Consider the following 24,930-nt stretch of genomic DNA (forward strand, 5'->3'; position numbering starts at 1 on the left):
AATTATTTGTGAGGTATTTATATATTAATGTATATTATCCATATCATGTCACAGAAATGCCGTTAATGTATTATATGTATTATTGATTATTTTCCCCTAATTTATAGGCAGCTGTTTAAGTGTTACCTTGTCTCTTCTCATGTTTTGCCAGCCGCATGAGGTCTGCTGAGTTGTTTTATGGGATGCGTGTGCTGCGGGGCAGCTGTTGCGAGCTGGAGCGAGCGCAGCGGGGCAGGACGGCAGCGGGGCCGTGCCCCTCACCGAGCCAGCCGGGGAGAGCCGCGGGGCTCCTCCGGCCTGAGCGAGTCCACGATTCCATGGCACTGCCCATGCCTGATGCGCTGCCCCGGCACGGACAGACCCCTGCTCCCGGCCGGCCTCGCCGCAGCGAGACCTCTGGGCAGGCTCTGGGCAGGTTCTTGGCACGTTCTGGGCAGGCTCAAGGCAGGTTCTGGGCAGGTCATGGCAGCCGAGCTTCGTCCTCCCTCCTCCTCCTCCTCCTCCTCCCCATTCTCTCTCTCCAGAGGGGCTCTGGCGGCTCCAGCACCGCGCCCCCTTGGTGTTAGCTGGTGATGCTGGGGATGAATCGGCCACCCCAGCTCACGGTTATCCAGCAAACAGTTACATTTAGGTGCTTCGCGGTGCTTTTAACTTTTCTCCTTCAAATGGGAAGAAAACATCCCTCCCAGTGACTAAAAACGATTCACGCCTCCCCTGGTGGCCGTCCCTTCGCGCAGGACGTTTTGAGTTTTTGTGGGGGCGCAGAGGAAATTTCCCTTGCCCTCGGTGCGGGCCCCCTTGTGCCGGCGGTGCCGCTGCCCGCTGCTCGCTCCCCGAGGCGAGGCGGCGCCTTCTCCGCCGCTTCTCCGCCCCTGCACCGCCCCTTCCCCGCCTCCCGCCGCCGGTCCGGCCGCCACCCGCGGGCTGCTCGGCCCGGGCTGGGCACGGCGCGGCGCGGAGCGTCCCGGCCCTGCCCGGCCCTGCCCGGCCCCGGCCGCGGCGCCCTCCGGCTCCCCGCGGGCCATGGCGGCCATCCAGAACCTGCAGCTGTGGTGCCGGCAGCAGTGCGAGGGCTACCGCGATGTCAGCATCACCAACATGACCACCTCGTTCCGCGACGGCCTCGCCTTCTGCGCTATCCTGCACCGACACCGCCCCGACCTCATGTGAGTACCGTGCCGGGCATCGAGGGCCGCACCTGGGCTGCCGGCCCGGCGGGGCCGGGACCCCCCGCTCGCGGCCTGGGACCCCCCGCTCGCGGCCTGGGACCCGCGCTGGGCTGTGCCCATCCCGCAGTCCATCGAGCCGTGGGTGTGCTGAGCCCATCCTGCCATCCATCGAGCCGTGGGTGTGCTGTGCCCATCCCTCCATCCATCGAGCCGTGGGTGTGCTGTGCCCATCCTGCCATCCATCGAGCTGTGGGTGTGCTGAGCCCATCCCTCCATCCATCGAGCCGTGGGTGTGCTGTGCCCATCCCTCCATCCATCGAGCCGTGGGTGTGCTGTGCCCATCCCGCAGTCCATCGAGCTGTGCCTGGGCTGTGCCCATCCCTCCCTCCATCGAGCTGTGCATGGGCTGTGCCCATCCCACCGTCCATTGAGCTGCAGACCCCGTGTTCTCCATTCACCCAAGAACCTCTCCAGGCTGTGGTCATGCTACCATCCCTTGAGCTGTGCACGGGCTGTGGCTGTCCTGCTGTCCATTGAGCTGTTCACCCTGGTCTTCCGCCTTCCCTGGGCTCTTGCCCTCCTCCCTTTGGGCACATCACCAGCAGCATTCTGCTCACACCCACACTGAGAATCTCCAAGAGAAAAGCTCTGCTCTCCCAGCCTACTTGCTGGTTTTTTCCATACATTTTTCCTTTTTCCCTTTTCTTCCCTCAGTAGCTGGGTTATAAATGTTCCAAATGCGTCCTTTCCATTGCAAAACAAGTTCAGGCACTGATCTTTGGGGCAGCATTTCCTTCTTTGCTGTTGTGTTTGCTCTGGCTGGGCTCTTGCTCAGACCAACAGCAGCACAGTGCTCACAAGTCGCGAGGCCAGGGCTGTTTAAACAAAATGCAATAAAAGGGCAGGGCCCCACAACCTCTGGATTCCTGCACATCCTTGTTTTTCCCATCTAGAGCTCTGTCTGTGGGAGCTTAAGTGCTTTTCATGCCCTGGTGGGGCCATTTCTGGTGCCCTGTGGGTTTTGAACTGTCCCTGCCCAAATGTTGACATATGGGAAGGTGAATGGCCAAAGGGAGTCATAGATCCTGCTTCATAGCTGGGGTTCTTTGAGTTTGCTTTTTTCCTTTTGGGCTCTTTGAGATAGTGGGATTGAGGGGGAAGATGAAGGCAAAGGACCCCTGGAAAGAATGCCCAGGAGTCTTGATTTAAGCATTAGGTCTCTCCTGGTCAGATGTGCCCAGCTGGGTGATGAACAGATGGGGTGGTCTGTACTGCAGTTTTCCTCCTGTCCTGTGTCTTCTCCCTTTTTCTTCATGCTCCAGGACAGCCTGCCACATGGGTTTGTGTGCAGCCATCCCTCTTGTAGGTGTCTTGCTTCTGGTTGAACCCAAGAGAAGACCTCTTGTCTTGTCTCCTCTGTTGCCTTGAAACTTGACAGAGGCTGGAGCAGGCCTGGGCAGCCGGAGGTTACTTCAGGAGCTCCAGGCACCCTTTGTGTCCCAGTGCTTGCTCTGTCACTGCAGTGTTGCTGTGTATGACTTCCTGACATGTTGTCATGTCCATGTGACTCCAAATGTTTCCTTTCCTTCCTTTGATTCACAGTCCCAAAAGTACAAAACACCGGGGCAGAAGGGTTGAGGTGTTCTCGTGGAGGGGCTGTGACTGCTTCCTGCAGCTGGCCCATCCGGAGCACGGCTGTGCACAGGGGCTCAGTGATGTGAGAGCTGGAATAATCCTGTTGCCCAGTTTAGTGAGTTGTTTATAATCCTTGAACTGTGCAAAAAGGGTTGTGGATAGACATCTCTTAGACAAATTTTCCTGTGCTGGAGAGGGAAGATGTTCCTTGAGGCATCTTTCTGTTGCCATTCATTTTCTTTTATGGTGGACATTCTGCCTGACTTTATTTGGGACATCACAGAAGCTCTTTCTGACTCAGACCAGCTCAGCAAGGGCTGCCTGAAGGTTAAAGTAAGAGAAGCCTTCATTTGTCACCTCCTTCATCCATGTCAGTGCTGTAATACAGGAAAGCACCACGTGTGCTACTGACTGGGCAAAGTCCTGCTGGAAGGAAATGGTGCTTTTGGGTGGTTGGTGGCCAGGGTTGCCAGGTGCCATGTGTCAGATCCTGGGACAGAATGCTTGTGCAGATTCTCCATATCCCAAAAAGCTTCTCTGAGTGTTCTTGGTGCAGGGTACAAAGGTGGAGAGGTGCAGCTGGGTGCATGTGTCAGTGACTTCTGCTTCCCAGGGGTCCATCCTGGGTCCTGTCCTTGCTTCTACCAAGGACCTAGTTAAAGATTAAAAACACCAGACTGAAAGTAAAACTAGAAGGGGGTGTTTGGTGTGTTTGCAGCAGCTCTGCTGCATAGATCACTTGCAGAACATGAGTCAGTCACAGCATCAGTTTTGCAACAGTGTGTTTTCTGTCTTGGTTTACACAAATTACATTCCTGGGCTGAGTGCAGGGGATTTCTCCTGTGGGAGCCGGAAAAATTACCAGGAAACTTCAAGCTCAAAACATGGACATAAACATGGGCTTCTCTTGTGAGGTACGAGGCTCAGAGGGCAGGCTGGTATGGGTCACTCCTTCCTTCCTGTTTTCTTGCTGGAAAACATATGGAAAATATGATAACTTCTCTCAAACTTAGCCAATGTTGGCTTGTGTGTTACCAGTGAACGGGGCAAGCTGTGTAAAATTAGAAATGCATTTCCCACTCACTTCCCACTCAGGCAAGGATGCTTGGGGGAGTGAAGATCCATGCTGAATTACCATGGAAATCCACTTTTTTGTCCCAGATAAAGAGTACTTCAGAGTCAGTCCCAGCTGGGCACACACACTGTTTCAGGCAGGCTCCAGCCCGTTATCTGGGATGGTTGTAGAGCCTGGGGACATCTCTTGTCAGAGGAACATGAAGCCCCATGGCAGCATGGTAGGAGGCTGAGGTCAGCAGCTGCCACGTGGTGGTGAAGGTTGTGCAAGCTTCAGCCAGGATTTTAGTGGCCTTGTCCTGATAACTGAGTTAGAAGAGGCAGGGGGGCTGTGCACGCTACTCAGATATTAATGCCAGATGTCAAGGAAAGGTTTTGATTAAGATCCTTCTCTTCATCCAGGATCTTGCTCTTTCCCAGGCTGCAAGCTGGTGTTCTGGGAATGGGCTGGTGGTGAAATCCCCCCTGGCAGCTGAGCAGCAGCAGTGCTCTTTTCCCCCAGCAGCATTTCCAGGTCAGTGGCAGCTCAGCAGGGCAGGATGAGGTCACGCTGGCCCTGCTGGGGATGGGTTGTCAGCAGAAGGCTGGGGTGAGGCAGAGCTGCCTGCTGGGCTTGGTGGGTTTGTGGTTTGTGTGACAGGCATAGGCAGGGGATGGTGGCTCGGGGTTCATTTCAGCAGCTTTCTGTCACTTGCCAGCCAGAGCGTGCCAGTGTGGAGCAGGCATTGCTCAGAGGAGGATGGGCACATGGGGGACATCTCCCTCCTGGAATTCCCAGCCTTGTCCCGCCTTTGCATCCCCAGAAGGAGCACAGCTGAAAGGTCCTGTTCCCAGCAGAACATGCTGTGTTCTGTCCAAGGCTGTAAGCTGGCAAAGGGTGCCTCACTCTTTTACAGTGATCCTTTTGACTGCACATCTTATTGTCTGTAGAGAAAGTAGCACAAAAATGCCAAAAAGCAGAAACTTTTTTGGTGCCATTGAGGCTTTGGGATTTTTTTTTTTGCTCAGTCTGCTCCAAGGTCAAGTTTCCAATCAAGTTAGTGCTTGCAGCAGCAGAGATTCCTCCTGTGGAAGCACATGTGCTTGCAGAGGACTGTGGCATGTTTGTGAGTGCTGGGTCTGTGCAGCTGGAGCAGGGGGTGGTCACAGAGATTTGTGGGCATGGGAAATGCTCAGCCACTTATTTGCTAAGAGAAGGGGTTTTTTTTTCAGAGCTAAAAGCTTCTCCTGTTTTAAAACAGGCATAAAACTATTCCTGTGCTTGTGAACTCCACTCTGACTTGTTTCCAACACTGGAGGCCTCTCTTGGGTCACATTTATATTTTTCACATTTTCCAATTAATTCGGTTGCCTGTGTTTTCTCAGTGGAGAACTCCTACTTCTCTGTTTGTATTACCTTTGCTGTCTTAGGATTACATTGGTCCAGAGAGCTTTGATATTCCAAGATAGAAGATGCACCAGCAAGATCAATTTCCAAGAGAAATATTAGATGTAAGCAGTTCACCTGACTAGCCAGGGAAAGAATGATGCTGAGAGGTCAGGGGACTCTTGAAATGACCCAATAACCTGGTTGTTTGCACTTTCTTTTGAGGAATAGAAGGGGATTTGAGACATTCACCATCAAAAGATTGGGGTTTTTAGGTCTCTGCTGCATGCCAGGGAGTGCACACACCACCACAGCAAACAGTGTTGAGTGTGGCTAGGGCCACTGACTGACAATGAATAGTAATTCCAGTGTCTTACAAGTCAGAATGACCAAGGAAGCTGGAGCTCCTCTCTGTTCTTGCAGTGTTTTGCTGCATTTCCATGCTACAGAGACAGTTTGGGGGCAGAACTGGGAGTGAGGCAAAGTGCTGATATCACCTCCTTCAGCTGGGTCTTAAAAAAAGCCAGTGTTCTGGCCTGATTTAACCCAAGGATGGTTTTATCTATTGTTTCACTGAGACTTTTTTGGCACGAGATTATTTTTGTTGCTCTTTTCAGTCCATTGTCTCAGGGAAGGGAAATCTTTGGGCAGGAGCACTGCTTGAAGAAAAACCTCTGCAATTGCCTTTGATGGTGCACAGGAAGGACTCTGTGGTTTAGAGGTGGGATGTGCCTTGTCTTTGCGTGCTCCTTGGGGGAGTTCAACCTCAGGGTCTTATCTGCCATTCCTTCTCTCCTTATCCCACATGGCAATAGCAGATGTGGGAAGCAGGGAGGAGGCAAAGGCTGTGGCATGATGAGCAAGCCTGTTTCAGGTTCCTCTCTTATTTATGATGTAATGCTCCACTTTCTGTGCTGAGTAGATAAAGGACCTGGCTTGCTCCTTGCTGTTACAAGCAGTGGAAAAAGTTCCCCTGCTGCGATACAGATCATGTGTTTCTCTCATGAATAGGGTGCTGTGAGCCAGCTTTGCCCTGGCTCCCAGAGCTACCCTGGCTCATCCCAGAGGAGAGGGATGGGCTAAGAAGGTTGGTCCACGCTGGGTGTAAAGGTGCTACATACAAGGAATGCAAAGTTGGTGCTGTTTTCTGTTGATCAGAGAGAATTCCCCTCTCAGGTATCAGCCTCTCGCTCAGCTCTGTGCCAGCAGACACAAGGATTGGAAGGTGAAACGGGGTTATCAGAAAGGAATTGACCCTGCCAACTTGCCTGGGCAGAAGGAAGCAGTGTTGGAGAGCAGGGCTGCCAGCCAGCAGCCAGTTTTTTGTTCTCTGTTTAGCAAGTGGCAGTCAGTTTCAAACAAAGCTGATGATGCTGTTTCGTAAGCAAGGGACACGCTCTGCTGTGGCTGAGGGAGCACTTCCAGAGGGCTCTCCTTGCAGCAGCACAAACTCTCCCCTGTGCTTCCATCCCTGTCCCAGCACATCCCAGATTCTCAGTTCCCAGCACAGTGCAAGGGGTGTGGTATCTCGGTTGGACCAGGGGAGGGAAAGCAAATCTGGGCAGAGGTGAAGAGGGAAGTAATGTCTAGAGACAGCAGAAAGGAGTTGTTGACTTTAGCTTGGATTTGTGGACAGTAATTGTCACTTCCTTTTCAGTTGCTGATTATGAGCACAAATCAAAAGTTACAGCCCTAGGGAAAGCAGACAAAAATTTCTACTGGCAACTTTGGTGTTATCAGATGCAGTATGGTGTGGGCAGAGGTTTTCCCAGGCAGATCCCTGGTGCTGATTTTGTGGAGTTCTGCCAGAGAAAAAAAGAAGATTTGAAGCCAGAGCTCATGTGCTGCTGGACCCAGGAGCTTGAGAGATCAGAGGCTAGGGGTGTGTTGGAAAAGCATGTGATATGTGCAGTGTGTGAGGGATCCATGAGAGACCTCCCTGGAGCTGAGCTCTCTCTCTGTGGAGGCAGCTTTCAAGGCAGGAGAAGAATGTGGAAAGTACTTTTGGGGAGAGAGTGTTCATACCTGGCCAGCAGGTATTGGTGTGTCTTATTGAGGTGGGAGGGAAGCAAGGCTTTTCTGGGGGCCAAGAAACCACCCCATGAATTAGAGGTTGCTCCTGGCTGTCTCATCAGAACCCCTCAGTGTGCCTGGGATGTTTTTGCATCAACATGTCCTGTCCACAGGCAGCTGTGGGAGTCAGCCCTGCAAAGGCAGATGTGACAAAATTGTCTTGTGCTGCCTGTGGGCAGGGCTGTGCCTGCTGCACGTCTCTGCCCTGGGTGCAGCAGGGCTGTGACTCTCAGGTGGGATCTGCCATGCTGCCCTCTCTGGAGCTATCCAGGGGTGGGTGGGATGCTCCGAACCCTGAGCCAGAGCTGGAAGTGGAGCAGCTCACACTACATCACCAATCTGAGATTTTTCCTCTTTTTGTATTTCAGAAACTTTGACTCCCTCAGAAAAGAAAATGTGTACGAGAACAACAAGTTGGTAAGTGACTTATGATGTTTACTTTTGGTTTAGTCTGGGACATGGCACTTTGCTCATGTGATTTAGCAGCAGAAACCCTGCAGACACAGTGTGCCCATTGTGCTGTGTTCCAACCCTTTGCCTTATGTCCAGCCTGGCTGGCTGCTTGAAGGCACCTTCAGACTGTTCACACTTCTTAGCTGGACACACAGTGCCTGTTCCCAGTGTGTCCTGTGGCAGCAGGAGCTCAGACAGAGCTGCTAGAGCTCAAAACATGGACATGTTGAGTGTGTGATGTTCCTGAGGGGTGGAGCAGGAGCTGAGAAAAAGCTGGCACGAGAAGGGAAGCACAGGGAGTGTCCTCCCACTTCTGTTCCTTCCTGCTGCAAGGGATCAAGGTGGATACATCCTAAAACCTGGCTGGATGCTGCCTGGACACTTCACTCCAGCCTGGTATTGGAGTTTCTCATGTTCTTTCCACAAAGGAAATAGAAGTTGGGCAGGCCAACCCCCTCCTGCACTGGATTCTAGCATGGTCTTAGTGATCCAAGGAGGGATTTTCCTCTCCCTCTCTCCACTGCAAAAGGGGAGGCAGTGAATATTATAACACTTCTCTTCCCTTGGCATTGCTCCATGCAGTTTCATGGCTGCTTGACAGGAGCTTGGGATGTGAACAAACCATGGCAGCTTACCCTTGTCTGGGCTGGAGGAGTGACACACACTCAGGCAGTGAGCTGGCTGAAGTGCTCCTTGCCTCTGGAAGAGCTAACCTTGTCCCCTCATGGCTCCTGAGCTTCTGCTCCCCTTCCTCCCTGGCCATGTCCACAGCTCCCATCGCAGACCCTCTGTGCCCAGGCTGTGAGGAGTTGGTGACACTCTGGGGCTCCGTGTTCCTCTCCTCCAGGGGAGATTCACACCGTGCGTTTTGCCCTGGAGGTTTGGGGTTTGGCAGGAGCTGGGGCCTCTTCTCCTTGGAAGCATATCTTGGCTGAAGTGCTGAGGATCCCTGAGTGTTGCTCCTTGTCCAGCTGGGCTGATGGTGTCTGCTTGTGTCTGGGAAATGAGCTCTGTGAGCTGCCTCTGCTGCTTTTATTAATGAAAAGCTTCTTTGTGCTTCTCATAAAGAGTCGCTCCCCTCCTTTGTTGCAGTCTGTGTGTCCCCTCCTCCCCTTTTCTGAGTTTCTTTTATGTCCTTTGTTTTGCTCTCTCTTCCTTACTCCACCTGCTGTGGGGTGGCTTGTCTGTGTTGTCCTTTCCCTGCTGGTGTCCTGCTGCTCTGGCTGTGCAGTCTGTGGGACTGTCCCTCCACCTCTCTGTGCTCCTGGCTGGCCTCCCCCTCAGGCTGCTCTCCATCCTAGCTCCTGCTTTGCTCTCTCTGGCTGTCCTTGGCATACAACAGGGCCTGATTTCTCCCAGCATTATTGCTCTGCTATTGTCCTGACCCTCCTTGATGCCTTACTCATCAGAGCCTTCTTTGGGAGGGCTGTACTGTGCCTGAAAAAAGCCTTGTTTGAGCTGCAGTTTGCCATATAAGGTCATCTGTCAAGGAAGAATGTGTCACTTCTCATGTGCCACAAGACCAAACCCAAACCAGTGAAAAATTTCAGTTGCTGGGACTTTTTTTGCTAAAGATTTAAGAAATTATATAAAGAGGAGGAAAATTTCTAGAGGCCTTGGAGTCAGTGCTGGTGGTGGGAGGTGTGGTGCAGCAGGGGGAGCCTGTGCCAGGGGGAACCTGTGCCAGGCTATCTCAGGTGGCCTCAAGCATATCACTTTCCCATTTTGCATGGACATGGCAGCAGTGGCACTTTCTTCCCCTGGAAAGCCCTTGGAGCTGCGCTGATGAAAACTATGATGCAAAAACAACATGTTGGTCCTTTAAAGGGCAGCCTGGGCAGGCAGGCAGAGGAGGAGGGTGGCTGGGTCCTGCTAGGTGCTGATCCTGTTGGGTCTCCAGGCAAGAGCAGCTCCCAGGAACACGAGGGTGCTGCAGGCACAGGGGACACCATGTCCCAGTGGTGCTCCCTGCATTGCTCACCTGGCTCTGCCCAAGCCAGGTGGGAGCACAGAGCATCCTCCTCTCTGTGGTTCAGGCAGCCCCTGGCTCGTGTTCCGTGCCCAGTGTCACCTGTGGCACAGCGTGGCAGGAGGTGGCATGACCTGTGTTCCCACTAAACCTCACACCAGCAATGTCCAGCAAGAAAACTTGACTGGTCAGACCAGTTGTGCAGCCAGAGCACTCCAAAGAATGCATTAAGTACCAGTTTAGAAAACAGGAACGTGCCAGGCTGGGCTGGCAGCTGGGGTGACACGGTGGTAACTGGCTGAAAGCATTTTTAATGGCAGCTCTGCTACATTTTTACTGGGATACCCAATGGAAAAAAATGGTAATTATCTTGCTGAAAAATAGTGGCTGTTTGTTTCTTCTAAGCAGGAATGGTTGGCTTGTACACCAACACTGTGTGTGTCTGTGCCAGAGGTCAGATGCGGAGGGGTTTAATATATTCAAGGAGTTTTTTTAACCCTTTCACTGTGGACTTTAGCAGTTGCCTTCCTTGTGCCTCTGGTCCTGCAAGTGCTGTTTTCCTTTGCTGTATTTCCCCATTTCAACAGGGATGCTCCAAAGGGGGAAAAAAAGGATTTTTTCCCGTAAGTTGGGAAGGAACAAGGCTGGAGAAGATCCTTAGTGAAAGCCCTAAACTGAGCTGGGCAAGAGTGAAGTTTGGTTGTTGCAGGTTTTTTTTGTATTCTATTAAAGACTTTTTTTCAGAGGCAAGAGAAAATGGCTTTTGCCTCCTTTGCCTGCGGTTTCAAAGCAGAGGACACCAGAAAGAGGAATATTTACCCCAAATACATGTTAGGCAGCATGGAAACAGTTAAACTGGAAGGGAGCTATGTATCAGGAATTTTTCTGCATTGCACCTCTTTTCCCCCTTTCTGCTCTGGGAGAGCAGGGTCCCTCCTGCAGCCCAATTTTCAGATGGAGAAGAGCAGGCAGTAGGAGGCTGGAAACTTTAACGCAGCGCTCCGAGATGAAAGCTGCCTGCAAGCACCTACCAGCCCACTGTTAATTGGGGAGAGCTCAGGTTGGGCTGGGAGCCTGGAAACAGCTCTGCCAGCCTGGACTGACACATCCCCTTCTGCCAGCCTGGCTCTCTGCAGCTGTGCGCTCACACACACAGGCAGGCTGGAGGAAGAGCAAGGCAAGCCCAGGTGAGTTACTGTGCACTGAGCTATGGCCAGCTTGCCAGGCCAGATTTTTGGCTCCTTGCCTGGGTTTCTCAAGGCAGTGGCTGGAAGCCATGACTCCGTTGGTTCCTATGATGTAGGAGTTAAACTGGTGCAGCTGTTCCCCAGTAGAGTTATTTTTATTTGAGTGGGGCTGTTTGCAGTGCGCTTTCTTGCTTAGGATGAGGAGCAGCTCTGCTGCCTGGAGTGGATAAGACCCCTGTATTTTTATTTTTTTCCCCTTCTCCAGGCATTTCAGGTGGCAGAGGAGCAGCTGGGGATCCCAGCCTTGCTGGATGCAGAGGATATGGTTGCTCTGAAGGTACCAGATAGGCTGAGCATCCTCACCTATGTTTCCCAGTATTATAACTACTTCCATGGACGGTCTCCTAGTAAGTACCATATTCCCTGGCGGGCTGGGAAGGATCAGGGCTTCATTTCATGCTTTCCCTTGCCTCCTGACAAGTTTGGAAAAAGCAAAATAAACTGCACAGAGGCTTTTTTGGTACCAGAACTGTTTCTCTGGGAGGATCTGAACTCTTTGCACACCAGCCTACAATGGCACCAGGGCTTTTGGAAGGGTACAGGGCCATGTCTTGTCTTTGAAACTACAGCCTTAAAATTTAAAACACAGTCTAAAATTTCTTGTGGTCTGGCCAGAGAGAAGCACTTAAGGTTCCTCTCCATGGTCCCCACCTCAGCTTTCCATTCTTGAGCACCTCCACCCCTGTTCCAGTCTTGGCCACACCTGAGGGCTGGTGAGAGCATGGGGCAGAACAAGGCTGAGCTTGTCTGTGAGCTGTGCCAATGTGACAGCATCAGTGGTGGGGCTTGTACAGCACAGCAGCACTGATAGAAGGAAGGAGAAGAAAATTATTACCCTAACTGATATAACTGTGATAGAAATTCTGTCAGACATAAAACAGAGCTGCCAAGGTATTATATTCATGTACTGGAGAGTTTAGCTGGGCTCACAGGAGCATTTTTGTAGTCTTGGTTTATATTTGGCTTTAAGCTCACACAAAATGAAGTAATATGATAAACCAATTTTACAGGTTCCTCCAGAGGAAACTTCCTAAAGTGGGACATGAATGACTTAAGTGGTTAAGGTGAATGTAAATGGAGAGCTATGTATTGAAAATGTCCTACATCTTGGAAAGAAAGCACAATTCACTCAGAGCTGCCTTTAGTGTTTCAACTCTTCCTACTTCTCCACCTCTTTATACATTTAAGCATGCTTTTTCTCTCCCTCCACAATTTCTTCCCTCCCCCTCATCATTTTTTATTTCTTGCTTTAAAACTGTTCTGATTGAAATCAAACAAATTCCATCATGTTTGTGCCAAAGTGGTGAGAATCTGGGTCAGGCTGGGGTCTTTGCCCCCTCACCCCTGCATCTTGTCTACCACATCATCAAGCACAGCACATTTTTATACTCCCACAAGTGTCCCTCAAAACACTTTGGTTGCATTCTTGTTGCTGGGGTGAATGGGAATGTCTGAAAATGAGCCCAGCCTGGAATGTGCCCTCTGACACCGAGCGGAGTCGCGGACTCACAGTCTGCCCTTCAGAGGGGTCCCAGCAGGACCCTGGAACCAGCAGGACACAGGAGGGCAGGGAGGGAGAGACAGCAGACAAGGTTTTAGTGAGGCCATGCTCTTGTGGACAAGCAGAGTTGAAGCCACCCATCTTTGTGCTGGGCTTTGGGAATTCAGTAAGTGGCACAAGTGGGAAGTGAGGGGCAGCCTGAGCCTGAGCTGTGTGCTGGGTCAGCTGTTCCCTGCTCCCTGCAGTAGGAGTCCTGGGTGTTTATTTGGAGAGTTGGCTTTCTTGAGGGCAGACTGCTGGGAACTGGGCTCCCTCTCTGCTCCCTGCCCTTTCTGTGTTTACTGAGCAGGGTATAATCTCTTTTCAGATGAGTGGCCATTGAAGTGTCACTTGGAAAGTGAAGCTGTGGCTCAAATATCCCACAAGGAGCACAGAGACGTCTCATTCAGAATAGAAAGTGGTGCAAGAATAACATCCCTGTGAGACACTTGGGGTTTGTGTCTGTAAAAACTTTGCACAAAGCCTTATTTCCCAGGGAAGGTTCCCTGCACCTCCCAGGGCACAGGGCACCATTCCCTGCTTGACTGAAGTGTGTTGGAGATTCTCTTTCCTCCACCTGTAGTGAATTTTGAGGGGTCCTATTTCATCTGCAAAGAAAAGAGAATTGGGCATTTTCAGGCTGCTTGTGGCAAGTCTTGGTTTCCACATCACCACCTCTATGGCACCTCCAAGTCTTTGCAGAATTACCCATTTTTAGTGGTCATTTCCACATTCAACAAGGCTGTTTGCTCTGTGGGAGTCCCAGCTGGGACGTGGGGTGGACACTTGCAGCAGTGAATGTTCAGGCTCTGTAGGAAGTCTGGAGCACAACAACTTGAATGAAGCAAACCCTCTGTTTGCAAACCCTTCAGCTCCTTAGCCATAACACCTCTGCCTGTTCCAGCAGGGCCTGTTCCAGCTGGGATCAGTTCCAGCCAAACCAGGGGCTGGAATTGAAAACCCAAGGTCTTGTTCTCACCATCGATGGATGGCAATTTGCATTTCTTCCCTCTTGCATTTCTCTTCACGAAATCCCCTGATTTCTTCACTTTTGCATGTCTCTTCATGAAATTCCCTGAGAAGAGAAAAATCAACAGTTTCAGAATGTTGTTTCAATTCACTTGTTGCCTCTTGCCCCTCAGTCCAGCATAGAACTGCTCATGAAGGAAGTCTGTGTCTCCTTGTGTGCTTTTCATGTTACCCATCAGGCACCTCTGGATATTCTTACTTTGTAAATTATTCCTAAACCAGTGAGTTTTCCTTATGTTTCCTTAAAAATATTCCCTTCTTCCATTCTTCCAGTTGGAGGCATGGCTGGAATCAAGCGCCCTTCCTCTGAATCTCCAGAGCAGCATCCTGGGAAGAAAACTGCTCCAGAGCCTCCTAAGCCAGTGCCACCAAAACTGCCTCCTGCCCACCCACCAGCCAGAGCTAAGCCAAAGGAAACCTCCCCAGTCACCACGGTAAGAAATGTGGGTTTGGGTGTTCCTTATCCCTCAAATCTGTCCAGTGAGGTAGAGAGTACTGGGCTAGTTCCAGGCTCCTGCTGGTAAGGACTTAGTCCCTAAATTTTCTGTTCACTATGAGTGATTTAATCCAGAGGTCTGATTCTGGCATAGATTGAGGTGGGAGTCACTGGAATATCATCAGTCAGCCTGGATACTTCCTGAGCAGGATGTGGGTGTCTTAGGACATGGATGTGCTGTTCCTAGATATTGGGTATGGAGATTTTTATGAGAAGTAGTGTTATTTTTGCTAGAAAACACTGATCCAAATATTTGATACTGTTTCAAAGCAGAGTAGGGAGGAAAACAGGGTAGAAGCCCTTTCCCAGCTCATTTAAATCAGAGACCTTTGCCTGTAGGCAGAGAGGGCACCCTGGTCCTCTGGCTTTGTGGGAACATATTCCCCATGCTCTGTCCTTCCAAGGGCTGTTCCCCTTCTGTGACTTCTGTGGCCAAGGGATTGGAGGGAGAGGTGATTCTTTGTCCTGGCTGTGCATGCCAAACACTCACCTTCTTGGGAGATTTATAGCTGTGTCCAGGGCCATGGTCTTGTCTGCTCAGCCTCTGCTTCTCCCCACAGAAAAGGGTCCTGGCAGAGAGTGGGAATGTCCCCAGCAGCAGCTGTGGGGTCTGTGGGAAGCACGTGCACCTGGTGCAGCGCTACTTGGTCGATGGGAAGCTCTACCACAGGAACTGCTTCAGGTACAGCAGCTCTTCAAGGCAGGGGCACATCCCTGGGGCTCACAGAGGGCCAGCCTGGTTCTTTGGGACTGGGGAGAGTGGTGTGGCACGTTTTATTCAGAGTGGAGGCAGTCTGGGCTTGCTCTTGACCTGTGTGTAAGGGAAACCGTCTCCACAGGTCTGTTTTTATCTACACCTTTCCTGCTTCAGGCTGTGCTATCAACAGCTCTCGTTCTGGTGTCTGAGGAATGTGCACACAGGCACACACTGTCAGTGTGGTGCCTTCACCCTCCTGTGGGTGGTGGAGTCGTGCCTGCACTCCCAGCTGTGTGTCTCCCAGCACTCTGGAGGATGTCTCCTGAGGTTTTTGTATCCACAGGTGCAGGCAGTGTTGGAACTTGCTTCTTCCTGGAAGCTACAAAGCTGGGCCTGAGCCTGGTACGTTCATCTGTACCAGCCACCAGCAGCCTGACAATGTCCAGATCTCTGGTCTCCACAGTACTGGGAAAAAGCCTGACAGTACCCCAGCCCCTGCTGCTGCCAGGGTGCTCCAGAAAGCAGCAGAACCCAAGAAACCAGAGCAGGTGCTGAAGAAACCCAGCCAGGAAGGCCTCACTAATTCAACCAAGCCATCTGTTTCATCTTCTGGAAGCTCTGGCTTCAAAAGTGTAAATACTCCATGGTCCTCCTCAGCTGTAAATAAATCAGATGAGTGCAAAGGTGCCTTGTTGGGGAATAAAAGAGATCCCTATGAAGGCACCCCATCAAAGCCTCCTTGGACATCCTCCACAACAAAAACACAGCAAGCCCGAGAAAACTTTTTTCGGTCTATGGAGTCCTCCAGCAATAAATCTTCTGAGACTCACCAACAAGTCCAGTCTCCTCAAGGCCCTGATAAAACTGCCCCTGCCAGAGGCACTGCTGAGGTCAGTCGGGTGAATGCTGGGAAGGATCAGGCACGTAACCATATTATACAGGCTCTGTCTGCATCAGGCACTTCCCCAAGCAGGCCAGGAGGGCTCAGTTCCACTGGCTCCTCAGCACCTGGCAGGTAAGCACTATTTCTCTTTCCCTTTTTACTGCCAAGATGTTCCTTGGGATAATTTGAGAAGCCCCTGCATCTTTTTTTGCTTTGTCCTGACTGCTTTTGTGGCTCAGTTTTAAAGGCATGCAGAGGGATGCATACAAATCATTGGCACAGAGGCAAATATAAAGGTCTGTCCTTTCAAAAAGCCTCATTAAGTTGTTTTTTTTTTGCAGTGGCAAGTTTTCTCCCTCCATTTCTCAGAGTCCAGCTCCAAAACCACAGTCCAGCAAAACAGGGTACACAGCACCAAAGCAGGAAAAGATTACAGACCCTGTGCCCAAGAGCCAGGCTGCCAGCAAACCTGCTGACCCTTTGCACAAGCCAGAGTCAAAAGGCATCAAAGGTGAGGATGAACGAGTCACACAGTTCTGCCTGGGCACAGCACTCCAACTTTATGCCTTCCTCTTGGACCAGCACAGCAAATGTGTCCATGACTCTGTCCTTTGTGTCTGTGAGTGTTTGCTGAGCTGTGGGGCTCAACACACTCCCTGTGTGCACTATCCCTGCAGTTTGCTGTGATTTTGTGGGGCTTTTTGTCTCTCCCTCTTCCTGCCCCAGCCTTTAGTCTCTGAAACCTGAGCTGTTTGTGTTGTATTGCTGTTGAATGTGCCTGTCTGTGTACTCTGTGGCTGAATTTCTGTAACTGTGATTGATCTGCAAGTGACAAAATGCCACTTAGATTACCTACTGCCTATTGTATCTGAATCTGTCCATGTTAAACTTGTTGAGCTGGTGCTGGTTTGCTGCAGTAACATCATAGTACCTGCCCCAGTGCATGCCTTATCTCCTAGGATTCTCCTGAGACTCAAATCTGGCTTGTTTCTTTTTATTGGATGTTTTTGTTCTTGTGTATTTTTATTTACCTTGCTGTGTTCTTTTCTTCAGGAAGCACAAATGTTGCTGACAACAAGTCTGAGAGCCCAGAAGGGTGGAGATCTCGGTTGAAGCCTGTAGCCAACAAGTGAGTGTCTTTGCAGTTGGTGGGTTTCCATGACAAATGCGACCATCCCGGGTGGAGATCCACACCAGGATGTCCAGAACTTTTCCTGTGGACCATTCAGCACGAGGGATTTTTCCTACCTTTGTCTTTTTTCTTTGCAGGGACCAAGATGGCTCTAAGAAACCTACTGATAACTCCCAGGTGGCAGCAGGGAGCCCAGCACAGAAGGAGCCAAAGCCAAGCCTATTAGTTGTCCCACCAGCAAAGCAGGACTCTGGTATGAAGGATATAAAGCTTTGCCTTCCTTTTGCTGATCAGGAAGGGGCCAGGCATTGCAAGGCTCATGTGAGGAATGTGTTGGTGGAGAATGTGCCTTTGCTTTCAGGGATCTTTGCTCTCTGCACCTGCTTTAGCCTTGTGGTGCCTTTATTTTGTGCCTTTGATGGGTGGCCTCCCATCCTTCTCCAGGGAGAGGGACTCAGTATCCAGAGGGTTCCCTTCTTCTGCAGGACAGCCAGCAAGATTCCACTTACTCTCTCTTGCATGATTGTATAATGTTGAGAAATCTTAGTGATGGTTCCCAGCTGTTTATTCTCCCCCCAAATGTTTATTCTCCTCTTACTCTGGCCCTGTAATGAGTGGTTTTTCCCTGTTTACTTTGGCTTATGCCCTTCATTATCATCAAGAGAGGAGAACTAGGACTAGAAATGGAGTTTGGTAGTGAAGACTGCCAGAGACATTGGGCATTAAAGGGATTTTATGAGATAAGGGTTGAAATTTCTTACCCAAAACCTGTCTGTGCTTCTTAATCCAGCTTCATCTGGTGGATTCACGAAGAAGTTGTTGATTCCCAGCTCAGATCTTATCAGGAGCTGTCAGAATTCAAAGCAAGACTGGAAAGATCCTGGAGGGTCTGCCAAGAAGGAGGAAGATGGCAATCAGTTGAAAACAAACACTGCTACATGTAAGATCTCTTCTGTCTACTAAAGTCACTCTCTCCCCTGCACTGTCAGGGAACAGCCTGAGTGGTCAGCATGGGTTATGTGTCCCAGAGTTTTCTGTGACTAACCCTCTGGCTGCTGTCATGGGGGCAGAAGCTGTGTAATTGATTTTTATTAGCCAGCTTGGCCTGAGCAGGAAGCAGCAAGGCCAGAGAATTCAGTGGGAAAGGAAGAAATTGAAATAGGAATTTTTCAAGGTCGCTGCCCTGTCATTCTTTGGACTTGGTGCTATGAAGAGGACCATCTCCTAATTTGGGGAACTGGGATCTAGTTGATGTCTCTGTTCCTCTTCAGCTGAGTGGCTTTAGGAAATAAAAGGAATGCAGAGAACTGTCATCCAGAGACTCCAGCTGGCAGGACCTGCAGGAGCCAAGGCTGCTGTTTCTTTGATTCAAAGATATCCTGAGCAGTTTGTCCCTGCTCCTAATCCATTTTCTTACTCCTGTTTGTTCAGCCACAGCTTTACTGTGCACCTCTCCTCCAGTGCCCAGTTATCCTTGCTCTGACATATCCCACCACAATGCTGAGGAAATTTTCTGATGTTTGCTGCTGTCCTATTTGCTCAGCTTCTTTGTCTCCCCTTTCCTTACCCCATCTTGCTGTGTCTTACCTGTCTGGAGTAGGAGATTCACACAGCAGGGCTCAGTCCTGCCCCTAATGTTTGTCTTGGAGCAAGCAGGATGGGTCCTGATGGCTCAATGGCCTCATGCCTTACTTTTTGTCAGCTGGTTCCAGTATTAGCCAACAACCTTTGACAGCTACCAAACATTGTGTTGTCTTTTTTAAAAGTTTGGTGTGCCTCTTTTGCCAGCATTTTCCCAAAACTTCCCACCTCCTCTTCCCTGAGCCCCTGGGTTCAGCACTAGTCTCTCCCAAGAAGTGTGTGAGCTGTTAAGATAAGGGAGGCTGGGTTTATATCTGTCTTTCTAAAGGTTAATGATTGCCCCATGGGGGAAGCCATTGGGAAATTTTCCTGACAGTGTCTCCCCACTTTTCCCCAGCTGAAAGGCTGGTTGCTGCTGCTGTCACTGGGCAGGCTGTGGGTTAGGACAGAGCTCTTGCTCCTCTGTGTAGATTTTGACCTCAGCACTCAGAGAGAGCTGTGAACAGTCAGCTGCTGTTCCTGCCCTCCATCCTGGGCTTGTGGATGGTGAGCATTTCTGTAGATTATTCATTTTCTTTGGTGGTAGGTGGTGTTTTCTGCTGAGAAAGGAGGCTCCAGGGTTTTCCTGCCAACTGTCCTACTTCCAGCTTGCTGGCAAGCAGCCAACCCATCCTCTGTCTGTCAAGCCACAACCTGAGGGTATCAGGGGATATCAGATCCTGAGCTGGTCACAGGGTGTCATTTTACAGGCTCTTCCCCTGCAGTGACCCTGGCCTTCTCTCCATCAGGGGTGCAGCTCTCTGCCATGCTTGGAGGGGCTGCAGAGGCCACCTGGAAGGAGCCCAGAGGTGCAGGAGTGAGCTGGGAGAGGGAAGTCTTGTTTAGGCAGACAGCTTGAGGCAGGACAAGTCCCTCTTGGAGGAATCTTTAAGAGAAGTGTGAGTTGCAGGCAGTGCACAGGCAGCAAACCAGCAGCATCCAGAGGGAAGAGATCCCTGACAGAGCCCAGCAGTGTAGGAACAGCACAGCCACATCCAGCATCTTCTCCTTTTGCAACCGTTTTAGAAAGCACAGTAGAGCAAGGGCTGGGCAACTGGAGAGCTGTCCTTGAGCTCTTCCTCAATCTCCAGAGATTCTCAGGAGATCCCCCAGTCTGTCTGTCCTGTCTTTCTGCTTGTGTGTGCTGAGCCTGCATTGCTGCTGCCTTTGTTACAGCCCTGCTCTTTTGATAGCAGAGTTTTCCTCCCTTATCACATCATCCACTCACGCCTCTGTTCCCTCTCTGTGGTAATTATCCAGCCCAGCCCCTTGGGTATCCAAATACCTCACACTCTTCTGTAGTTATCCTTGCAGCACAGTTGGGCAGAGGAAGCTGAGGCACAGTGGAACAAATACACATTGCTTAAGGATTGATTTTAATAGGTGTCCAGAGCCTGAATAATGCTGTGTAGTGGGGCCTAAGGGACTTCTCACCTAGGAAGTGTTTTGTGGGAAGAATTGAACCTTAGTTTCTTGAGATCTACACTGAGGTCCCCTAGACCATCTTTGTTTCATCAGTATTTACTGATACTCCTGTGTAAAAGAGCACTAGAGGGACATTTTTAGTATGTCTTGGTGTTTGCTGTGACAGTAACCCTGTCTTTCTGTGCTGTCCTTTGGAACCTCAATAAGGAATGGGTTTTGCCACAACAAATATCTTTGGGTTTTAATAGTGCATAGTGAATGAACATGCAAGTCAGCATTCTTGGGTGGAAGTTCCAAAGTCACACCTGAATTAGGTGGCTGTCTATACCCTGGGGTTGAAAGCAGCAACCTGTGACCTGAGTGACAAGCCACAAGGAGTAAATCAGGCTGTGAGGATCTGCCTCTTACTTTGGTCAGGTGTGTGGATGCATGTGTATCATCTGTGACCTCTGTTGGGTAGCTGGGACCTGTTGTGCTCTGGTGGTCTGGGACAGGCACTGTCCCACACCATAAAATTATTTAAAGGCTGTTGTGATTTTTTTGTCTCTCTTCTAGTTGAACTCCCTGTTCCGAAAAGCAAAGGGGAGCCTCAAGTGGTGTCCCCAACCAAGGTATGGCTGGAAACCAGGTGTAAGGGGAGCAGGGTGGGGTGGTTAAATATCCTTCTGGAGTGCTTGTCCACATATATCTAAGTTTATTAGGAGGGTTTATTTGGATACCCAGGGAAGGGGTGAAAGGCTCTGGGGCAATGACCAGGTAGAGAAGCTGCTGGTTATCTTCCATGCAGGGAGACAATCAGAGCTGGAATCAGACAGAGCCAAACAGAACTATGGCAGACATTGCATTCCCCAGAGAAGGAGGGAGAATGTCTGCAGACTGACAGGTGTGGGGGAGTTGCCACTGACAGCAGATGTGTCACAGCCTTGCAGTGGCCACTGCTCTGTTGTGAGCAGCCAGCTCTGCCCCTCTGCTGGCCTGGCCCTCCAGGCTGTGGCTCTGTAGCTGGGCTCCTTATGCCCCTTCCCATCTCTGTTGTGACCTCAGCAGGCTGTCTGAGAGTTCCTGAGCTGCATTTGGTCCTACATTTTTTTCCCTAGCTGCACCCAGACTATCTCCCTGAGGAGAAAATCCAGGAGAAGGTTTGTGCCATCGAGAAGCAGCTGGACGAGCTGGAATTGAAAGGAGTGGATCTGGAGAAGCAGCTGCGTGCCTGTGAGGGAGGTAAGGGAGCCCTGGTGCCAGCTCTGCTCTGCTGGGGAGGTGTGGGGCTCAGGTCCTACCTGGGCACTCTTGGCTCCATTTTTAGGAGCTCAGGCTACATGTGAGTCACCAGGTTGCTAGAGGTACCTAATACACAAAGATAAAGCCCAGGGGATTTTTGAACCTTCTCTGGTTGTTTGTAAAATATTTTTTGAGCAGATCTTGTGTTAATTTGGCTGAGGAATCAGAGTTTTGGGAGTCCTCTAGCAGAGGATCCATAAGCAGCTTCCTTGAATCCACAGGGATTGACCTGCATCCCTTGGACCCAGGAGCTCCAAAGATTGCCTGCTTTCACTTGAGGTTGCCTGGGGCTCACATAAGTCATCCTAGGCTCTCCCTCAAGAGATTGTGTTTGAGCCAGGGGAGCTGAACTGATGCAACTTCTTGCCCTTTGTCTCCTCTGTAGATGAGTCTGAGGATGCCCTTATGGTGGATTGGTTCAAACTGATCCATGAGAAACAGCTGCTGCTCAGGCAGGAATCAGAGCTGATGTACAAGTGAGTACAACCAGAAATTCTCCTGTCTGCCTGTGCACTTCCTGTCTGCAGTGAAGGACAGGGAGTGTGGCAGCCCAAAAAAATCATGTGCCAGTTGGTGGAATGAGAAGGGTCAGAGGTGAGAACTGCCAGCATCCTGATGTATTAGCTGGTGGGCTTTGAGCACCCATGGTCTGTGAGGAGGGAAACTTGTGAAGGAGGATTTCCCCTGAGCCAGCAGCCCCTGCCCAGGTGGTGGGCAGCACAGAGATGAGGCTTTAGCATGACAGGAGAAGGATCCAACCCTGGGGCAGGGCAGTAACTCATCCCTTCTGTCATTCCTTCCAGGATGAAGCAGCAGAACCTGGAGGAGCAGCAGTGGAATATTGAGATGGAGCTGCGAAGGCTCATGAGCAAGCCAGGTAAGGACTGGCCACACTGGGAGTCCTGCTGGCCCCAGGAGCCTCCACCTTGTGTGCCAGCCCTGGGATGTCCTTCAGATCTGAAGGCACTGCAGGGACTGCACTGTGGGTGTCCCTGGGCAGACTCCCTGTGGCATCCAGCCCAGCTCTGCTTTGTGAGGGGATGGAGGATGTGCCCCCGAGTGTGAGGATTGTAAAGTTAGCCCTGCTGGAGCAGGGTGGAGGCAGGAGCCACAGTGGGGAGGTACTGCCTGTGGCTGTGACATGGGCTTCCCTTGTCTTGTGCAGAGGAACTGAAGACTCCCAGGGAGAAGGAGCAAGAGAAGGAGCTGCTGGAGTCGTACCTGAACACGGTCAATGATCGGAATAATATTGTGGATTGCCTGGATGAGGACAGACTCAGGTGAGGACAGGCTCAGGTGGTGGAAGTGAGGCAGCACTGTTGTATTTCCACTGCTGCCCAGGCTGTAGGGTGGATGAGTGGCTGCTGTCCAGACTTCTGCTCTGTGAGTGGTGGGTGGTCACCTGTCATCAACCATCCTGTCCTAAATGCTGCTGTCTTTGCATCCTTGGCAGCTGTTGGGAAGAGATCAGGACCACAGCCCTGTTCTCTCTCAAGCTAAAGCTGCTGTGAGAACAGGGCTGTGGAGATGTGGAATGCAGGGGAGCAGAGGGAGAGGCTGGGGATGGGGAGGCTGGAGGCAGTATGGGAGATGAAGGAGGAATCTGGGAACATGAAGTCAGGAATGTGCTCATCTGCTGTAGCAAGCTGTAGCCAAGAACTGGATCCTTCCCAAGCTCAAAGGAAAACTGTGTCAAGTAGCTGGATTTGTGCCTTCTGATGCTGAGAGCAGCCTCCATTTCTTGACCTCAGAGCACCAGCTCCTGCTTGTGGCTTCTGGTACTGCTCAGGACAGGGTGGTGACAGCAGTGTGCTTATCCCTGATGGCAGTGAGCACCTCTGTAGCACCCCGGGCTACTGTGTCTCAGCTTCACTCATCTCCTGGGCTGTGCTGGTGTCTCACCACTCCATGAACTCGGATGATTCATCAGCCAGCTGGGAGAAGGTCTGGAAATCCCCACACAGGCCCTTGCTTTCAAGGAAACCAGATGGAATTTGCTAATGCCTAAGACTCTAACTGTTGGGTTTTTTCCTGCAGCCTTCTCAGGGTATGCTGTGGAGGTTGGTCCTTTCTTACTGGGGAATTAGAACAGTATTTGCATGGGCTTTGTCATGGGCACAGCAAAGTTTTCTAATGCCATGCTGTTCCATTGCAGAGAGAAAGAGGAAGACCAGATGCTGGCAGACATGATACAGAGGCTGGGTAAGGGCCCTATCTCCTCTTCCAGAGCAGCTCTGGGGCTCACTGGGGCTGTGGGTCTCAACCTGCTCTGTGTCTGCTCCCTCTCCTGCAGATGGATCTCTTGAGAGTCAGGAGCCAGAGAGGAAGAAGAACAAGTTCCGCTTGTCCAAAATATGGAAGCAGAAAAAACAAGAGTAAAGCTCAGGAGCTTGATGTTCCTTTTCCCAGTGGTCCAGAGAGACCCATCAGAGGTGTGGCCCTTCCTCCATCCTGTGTTCTTGGAGCTGTGCAGGACTGTGAGAGGCCCCAAGAGGCTTATCAAAGGTGTGGTGCTTCCTGAGTGCTGCTTTCCTGGAGCTCCTGGGCTCCCTGACATGGACACTGCAGGTTTGCTGGCCAAAGGGACAGTGTGAGTCCCCTCTGGCCCTGGCGTGGGGCCCAGGGAGACCTTTCCCAGCACATGGACTTCTAAGACTGTTTTCCTTCTCTGGCTCTGGGTCAGAGCTGGTTCAGCCTTGCTGGCAGCTCAGGAGGGCAGAGCTCAGGTTGCCCACCCAGTGCTTGGGTCAGTACAGTCCTGAGAGCAGGAGCATGGCCCTGCATGGCACCCCCAGTGTCCCATACCTGTCCCAAGGCTGCAGCCAGGACACTGCACTGGGCTGTGGAAGGGCCATTGTCCCTCCCTTCCTCCCTCTCTGCTTGTGCTGTGGCTCTGGCCAGGATCAGAGATGCAGAGAGGGAGATGCTACAGGGCAAGAAGGATCGATGGTTTCTCTCTTACCACCCCAGTGCAAACTGGGGGCTCCATGTCTGGGGGGAGCAGAGAGCAGAACCTCTCTGTGTCTGTGGTGTGGGATGCTCTCAACCCACAGCAGTTTCAGCAATAGTGATTTGTTTCCAGACCTCTTTTGGAAGTTGCTGTAGGCTGATTTCTCAAAGCCATGAGAGGCTGCTCACTGCTTCATTCCCTCTGTGGGGGAGATTTGTAGCCTCCTTATTTCTCTGACTGCTCAGTGAAGCAGTGCTTTCATTGTTTGTGGCCTATCCTGATGAAAACGAACAGCACTATTATTTTAATAACCTGGTGCTAACTTGGGAGCACAAGGGAGTTCATGGGTTTGCCTCACCCCTGAGTCTTCTGCATGGGACCAATATTTCAGTTCCTGAGCTCCATCCCTGGACATCCAGTGCCCTCAAGGGGTGTTGTGGGTCACCTTGGTGAGAGCAGGAGTGTGGGAGCAGATTCTGGGCTGTTGCAGGGAGCCTTTCCACTCATCCCTCAGTGCAGCCAGACCCCTGCCCTGGGTGCACCCTCTGTTCCCAGTCAGCCTGGGGAGCAGCCATGGAACGATCAGATTAACTCATGATGCCTCTGGTCTGTGTGCGCCTCCTCCCTCCACGCCGGCCCCTGGAGGTTCCTGCGGGCGCTGCTGCCCAGCAGGAGCCGGGGTGTATCCGGAGGAGGTTTGCCGTGCCGGCGGCAGAGCAGAGGTGATGCATCCCTTTCCCACGAGGTGGCAGTGGGACTCTCCGGGCAGGGATGTGCTGGGGTGGCACCAGCGCCCCAGGGGCTTCCCGCAGCCTGCAGGGGAAACCAGGTATGTGCAGCTGCTGGGATACCCCGAGCCTGCATAGGCTTTCACCCAATAAAGGATTACTG

General features: G+C 51.4%; 1 protein-coding gene across 1 annotated transcript; it reads left to right on the forward strand.

Moving 5' to 3' along the window:
- Nucleotides 1-922: 922 nt before the first annotated feature.
- On the forward strand, nucleotides 923-24,927 carry MICALL2 (MICAL like 2). The gene is made up of 17 exons (XM_084216555.1): nucleotides 923-1,166; nucleotides 7,686-7,734; nucleotides 11,192-11,333; nucleotides 13,829-13,989; nucleotides 14,612-14,733; nucleotides 15,092-15,763; nucleotides 15,973-16,142; nucleotides 16,685-16,760; nucleotides 16,901-17,016; nucleotides 17,554-17,703; nucleotides 20,364-20,419; nucleotides 20,906-21,029; nucleotides 21,475-21,565; nucleotides 21,893-21,966; nucleotides 22,255-22,369; nucleotides 23,245-23,291; nucleotides 23,383-24,927. The coding sequence occupies exons 1-17, from the start codon at nucleotides 1,024-1,026 to the stop codon at nucleotides 23,466-23,468; spliced, it is 2,394 nt and encodes a 797-aa protein (XP_084072681.1). The 5' UTR covers nucleotides 923-1,023; the 3' UTR covers nucleotides 23,469-24,927.
- Nucleotides 24,928-24,930: the final 3 nt, after the last annotated feature.

Source organism: Fringilla coelebs (assembly GCF_963513975.1).
Source record: "Fringilla coelebs genome assembly, chromosome: 16".
Lineage (NCBI taxonomy): Eukaryota > Metazoa > Chordata > Aves > Passeriformes > Fringillidae > Fringilla > Fringilla coelebs.